General features: G+C 34.0%; 1 protein-coding gene across 1 annotated transcript; it reads left to right on the forward strand.

Moving 5' to 3' along the window:
* Positions 1–662: 662 nt before the first annotated feature.
* On the forward strand, positions 663–2,657 carry LOC132714294 (uncharacterized). Its single transcript, XM_060697124.1, has 2 exons — positions 663–1,013; positions 1,488–2,657. The coding sequence occupies exons 1-2, from the start codon at positions 981–983 to the stop codon at positions 2,223–2,225; spliced, it is 771 nt and encodes a 256-aa protein (XP_060553107.1). The 5' UTR covers positions 663–980; the 3' UTR covers positions 2,226–2,657.
* Positions 2,658–6,581: the final 3,924 nt, after the last annotated feature.

The following is a 6,581-nucleotide window of genomic DNA, read 5'->3' on the forward strand; positions in this document are numbered from 1 at the left end:
AAAAAAGTTATCAAATGAAAACATCTCAGCGTTATTCAAAGCTCAGTTTATTTTGTACAAAATGATTTCCAGTCCTTTCTGCACGATGCTCGGCATACCATAACACACTTTATACTGATAATTTGGGACTGGGCGATTTTTTACTACCGCCACACATTGTATTTTTTGTTTGTTTTCTGTTTGCTTTAATAAGGGCATTCTGTAAAAATGCCAGATATTTGATCTTTCCACGTACAACAAATGCATACTAATTTTATCCAGCCCAAGACGAAGTCATTATTAAAGATATCCCATGATATAGAATTGAGAGAAGGTGGTCGGTATTGAAGGGTGTAAGTTAAATTCATAAGAGAACAACTAGACATTACTCTACTGGAACCGATGTCACTGGTGAACCAGCTCGCGCACCCGTGCTGTCTGACTGTTCGTTAGTCAATTTTTAACTTTGATATCAAAAACCCTTAAATTTTGAATGGATTATTTCAATTCAAAACCTTGGCGAATCCATCACATGAATTCAGCAAGGTTAGTGTTAAAGCGACGTCAACTATCACATTTTCTAACACAGTTTACTAACCTATTAATTAGTCACACAGTTTTTATAACGAGCGTACGAAAGACCGGTGGTGACTTCTGACTTCAGAGTTCGGATTTCAGACTTCAGAGTTCAGACTTAGGATTTCAGACTTCAGAGTTCAGAGTTCAGACTTCGGATTTCAGACTTCAGATTTCAGAGTTCAGACTTCGGATTTCAGACTTCGGATTTCAGACTTCACATTTCAGAGTTCAGAGTTCGGATTTCAGACTTCAGAGTTCAGAGTTCAGACTTCGGAGTTCGGATTTCAGAGTTCAGAGTTCAGACTTCGGAGTTCGGATTTCAGACTTCAGACTTCAGATTTCAGAGTTCAGACTTTAGACATAATAAAAAGCCACGTCATTACACGTCATTTCCGCACTTTCAGTTCAGTGATTAGTACGCCATGGGAAAGGGCATGTATTCTTGGATGTTATTGGTAAGTTATATATTAGTACATTGTCTTTGTATTTGGCAAATTATATTTGTATGGTTGAGTTTATTTTAATACATGTTATTCTAGAATGTAATAAAATTTCTCAAAATTAGAATACTGTTTTGTTTGATGATAAAGTTGGTAAAATGTTATCAAACTAAGCCTCGAGGCACCAGTAATCAGACGATTAATACACTTACTTCCCTGCAAAGAGAAAACAATGGGATATATTGTGTATTTCTTTTATTTTTCTTTTTTGTAAATTTTTACTATGGACGACAACAACCATGTTCTCAAGTCATATTTATTATCTCCTTTCGGCATCGATTTTAAGGTCAAAATAAAAAACTTCAAAGCAAGTGTCCCTTCTTAAAATGATGACCTAATGATAATTGGTTCCTGTCGATAATTGGTCCCTTTAGGCTAAATGATAAATCGTATGTTTTACAAAGTTTCTTTTATTTTGATCATTTTCAGATCTTTATACTATGGTCTTGTTCTATTGTCGATTCAGTACTTGCTGTGTTGCCAGTTGACAAGCAAAGAACTCAGGTGTTTCAAGTGAAGTTGGATCTAATACAGCATTACTTCTGTCGTGGATACAAGTACAAGGAAATTTTAGCTACACTTTTGGTCATTCATGGAATAAGAATAAGTTATAGACAATTAAAACGACTGTTAAAGCGAATGAGCTTATTTAGAAGAGGTCCAGAGTCTCAAATTGAAACGATTATAAGTGCCATTTTAAAAGAAATATCTGGAAGTGGTCGATGTTTGGGTTATAAGACTATGTGGAGGCGGCTTAAAGATTTCTATGGATTACATGTACGTAGAAAAACTGTTCTTCGTTTGATGTGGATAGCGGACCCAGAAGGTATGCAGAGACGGAAGGCCAAGCGTCTACTTTGTCGCCAATACTCATGTCCTAGTCCTGACTTTATCTGGCACATCGACGGATATGATAAAATTAAACCCTTCGGATTTGCAATTCACGGGACAGTAGACGGATTTAGTAGAAAGATTATATGGCTTGAGTTGGGTCCAAGCAATACCGATCCAAAAATAATAGCTCGATATTTTCTAAACAGTGTAAAGGAAAGTGGTGCTTGCAGAGTTCCAGCAGTGATACGCAGTGATCTGGGTACAGAAAATAGAATAATTCGACAGTTGCAAATATATTTCCGTTTGCACCACCATGATGATCATTCAGCTTGAAAAGGCTTCATTCAAGGTAAAAGTACCTTAAATCAAAGAATAGAATCCATGTGGAGCATGCTTAGATGTCAGTGCATGGACTTTTGGATAAGTTTTTTCAAAGACTTGCGAGACACAGGTATCTATTGCGATGGTGATATGTTCCAAAGACAATGTTTAATGTATTGTTTCACACCTGTTATACGAAGTGAATTAATTAAATTTACGAATGAGTGGAATTCACATGATATTTCTAAGGGGAAAACAGATGGACCTCGAGGTAAACCTGATATCATGTATACATTACCTGAACTATATAACACTAAGAATTATAGCCACAACGTTAACAAAGAAGAAGTTGATGTATGTACGGAAATATATTCGAAACCACCTAACCTTGAAGGCTGTTTTCCTGAATTCTGCCGATTGTTCAAATGTTGTTAACCGACAACGCCGACCGACCACAGCAGATGAATCATTTGATCTATATCTAGAAATAATTTCGCAGATTCGAAATTATCTATAAAACGAAATAAAATTTGACTTGACTAAATTGCCTCATTCTGAGCCCACATTTTTAAACTTGACCTGAAGATCATTTAGATACAGTATAAACATAGAGGATATCACATGAGTGTCTTTTCATATTGAATTTATTAAATGAGTTTGGTAAAATGATGGATTACGGGGCTCGGTCGAGCATGTTATATATACACAAATGTAATATTCTTTAATATCACATGTTAATTTAAAGGGGATGTCTTCCAGAATATGAGAATTTTTCTTTTCTTCGGGAAATTTATTTCTGGACACACTGAGATCGTAAGAACAAACTATTGAATAAACTGAATTTAATAAATAAAAGAGTGTCACCAGCATGGCTCGAACTCACGCATATAGTTTCAACCTCCTGACGCCTCGACATACTACGTCACAATAACTGTTGATTAAGACGGAACTAAATTCAATTTTATACAAATCAACTTATACCGTAGCGCTACGCTATAGATTTATAGATGTTTTGTTAATGCAGTCCAAATATGTAGTTTTATCATTGTATGACACTTTGCTACTTAATAATGTTAACTTTGATGATTACGTGATGTTTAATTATATTTGAATGTATGTATTTTGTGACCATGTGCATTTTGTACACGTCTTATATGAATAAACTATCTATCTATCTATTTAAAGGTGTTAAAATATAATTTGTAATGTGTTTACTTAGTTCATTCCTTGACAGTAACTTACTTACATATCCCTCTTCATAAATAGTACAAGAAATTTCATATACAAAATTGTTTTCAAAATTCATTTTTTCAGCCATCCGGTAGACAACACCTTTAAGTTTGATATTGAACTACTGAGCATTTGTCATTTCTGGTCCTAAATTAATGCTGTGAATTCAGCGAACGTCCGCACACATAAGATGAAGTCGACGCCAAAACGATATTACTCAAGTGTAAAATAGAAAAACATGGTTACTTCACTCCCGCGACATCAAACGTGATAGACAAGGTTTATTAACATTGTTGCAATAATTAAATTCTTGGAGTGATTTAAACGTCAAAATGATAATGTTTGCCAACTGTTTGATTCACCTTAGTTACATCAAATGAAACATTTTAGTAAGAAAACATTGTCAGTTTTTGGGAAAAAAAAATAATTACGTGTATATATTTTTTACAGTGGGAAAAAATGAACTTTTGGCTACTAAAACAAAATTTTTCAAAATATTTTTTTTCAAAAATGAAATAAGATCAAAATGACTCTTTGACCTAGTTCTAGTTTTTATACCGCCTCCGTGGTCAAGTGGTTAAGGTTGACTTGTATTTACTGATATCCCCTGATTTAGGTGTCACGGGTTCGAGCCTTGCTACAGTCTTCTTTGTGCGAGAGGTTGATGCCTAGTGCTTTTTTCCACCAAGGAACGATGGAAAGGTAAACTTAACCCCTTTATATCACTAGAAAATTGTTGAAACGGGCGTTAAACAAATATCAAATCAAATCAATTTGGCCTAGTTCTTCGAACTTAACACGACTCATTTTCGATCTTGGCTTTATCTAGTTACATTTTCTGACTAACGTTGATAAAAATTAATGCATTTATGAAGTTGCTTGAGTGACAATAAGCTGAAAATGGTCATTTTTGCAATTTGCACGGTTATGTTGACCCAGGTTTAGACCATAGATGATCCATTTTTAAACTCTACCTGAAGTTCGTCTATAGTGTCCAAAAAATTCGTGTACCTAACCTAGGCTGTTTCTGTACTTTAAGTTTGAAAAAAAACAGCTGTCTGTCTTTTATTGGAAACCAACTAATAATAAAAGGCTGTTTACTCGTCAAAAAGGTGCGACAATAGTATGACGTCAGATCACGTGATTCATGTAATCCCTTCAGAGTTCAGACTTCAGAGTTCATACTTCAGAGTTCAGACTTCATACTTCAGACTTCGGAGTTCAGAGTTCAGACTTCGGAGTTCAGATTTCGGACTTCAGACTTCAGAATTCAGACTTCGGAGTTCAGATTTCAGAGTTCAGACTTCAGACTTCAGATTTCAGACTTCGGAGTTCAGAGTTCAGACTTCGGAGTTCAGATTTCGGACTTCAGACTTCGGAGTTCAGAGTTCAGACTTCGGAGTTCAGATTTCAGAGTTCAGACTTCAGACTTCGGAGTTCAGAACACCTTTAATGCTATATGTATAAAGCATTATGTATGAAGTCTGAAGTCTGAAGTCCGAACTCTGAACTCTGAAGTCAGAAGTCACCACCGGTCTTTCGTACGAGCGTGTAGTTAGTGCACATTTATTTTTATTAACAAAATCACACTCAAATATTTCATTTAGAGATTTAAAAATCAGACACGATTAAACGTAAGTAATTACTTCTGTTAGATCCAATGAACCTTTCCTTTGATCTTTCTCATTTTACCGCAATCAGTTCGTATTTTATGGGAAGAAATATGACATAAAATCGTACATTACACCGGGAATTCAATAATGACACTGAGATTTTTTTCAAAAGAGATACTTTCTCCCAACATCTATGATGATATAATGACCAAATATATAAACATGTTTTTACAGGTTCTAGTCAATGCTATGATGATAGAGTAATCACAAAACGAAATACCTACCTGTCAATTGCACACTTAAACAACTTGTTCTATTAGTTCATTTAGAAACTACATGTACTCTAAAATAGCGTGTTCTATTAGTTCATTGATAAACTACACTAGAACGACTTGATCTATTAGTTCATTGAGAAACTACACGAAAACAACTTGTTCTATTAGTTCATTGAGAAACTACACTAAAACAACTTGTTCTATTAGTTCATTGACATACGATTCTTTAACAACTTGGTCCGTTGACTTAATGAGATACATCTTTAAAAACTTGTTAAACAAATTAATTCAGATACGATTCTAAAACAAATTTCTAATTGTTCATTGAGATACAACTTTGCAACAACTTGTTTTCAGATTATATGACTGAGAAACGACTCTAAAACAACTTGTTATATTAGTTCATTGAGAAACTGTTTTACATTAGTACTGGATATATGGCAATGAAATCGTTGGTGTTACTTCACGCAAGTTGAGTAAGTAATAAAAAAAAGTTTTAACATCGTCGCCACCGACTGTTATACATTTATACTTTAATTTAATCTGATTAAACCCAAGGTTGAAATTACCTTCAGATGCATACAGTTGTACATAAACACGATATATTTGTAAGGTATCTTTTAATTTTTTATTTGTATGCACTTTATTTTATTGTCAGACAGCTGATTGTTTTGATATGCGTATTTTAAAATTTGTATATGAAATATACACTATTTAACTTCCTATTTTGTAAATTGCTCTCGATACTGGAGAATTATAGTGTATCATTTCTTTATAACATGTAATAAATCAACACGTGTATAATTAATTGAAATATCATGACGATATTTAAATTGCTTAATATATGAACCATCATTTTTATACAGATCAACAAATATATCTACTTGATTCAGGTGATTCAACAACAATTGTTTAACCCATACCCTGATAACATTACCTACACGTGCAACCAGTGCAGACCTAACAGAAGCAATCGTAACCTTTCCGTCAGTCTTCTAGATAATGGCCGAGGACGTTCCGAAGCAGACTGATCATGGTCTGCATTGAGTTTGTTTTTCTTTTTAAATATTCTCTAAAAATGATGGATGGTTTTGTCCAAGTTGAAAGATAGACAAGTCCATTTAAGATATTTAGCGGTATTAGGAATAAAACGTGTGTAATGTGAAAAATTCCTAAAAATATTATATCATGCCATTCAGCAAGAAAGTACAGCATATAAAAATGAAAAAAAAGCTCAAAAGTGAAGGAAT

The sequence above is a fragment of the Ruditapes philippinarum genome, unplaced genomic scaffold, assembly GCF_026571515.1.
Source record: "Ruditapes philippinarum isolate M1 unplaced genomic scaffold, ASM2657151v2 ctg343_1_1_1_1, whole genome shotgun sequence".
Taxonomy (NCBI): domain Eukaryota; kingdom Metazoa; phylum Mollusca; class Bivalvia; order Venerida; family Veneridae; genus Ruditapes; species Ruditapes philippinarum.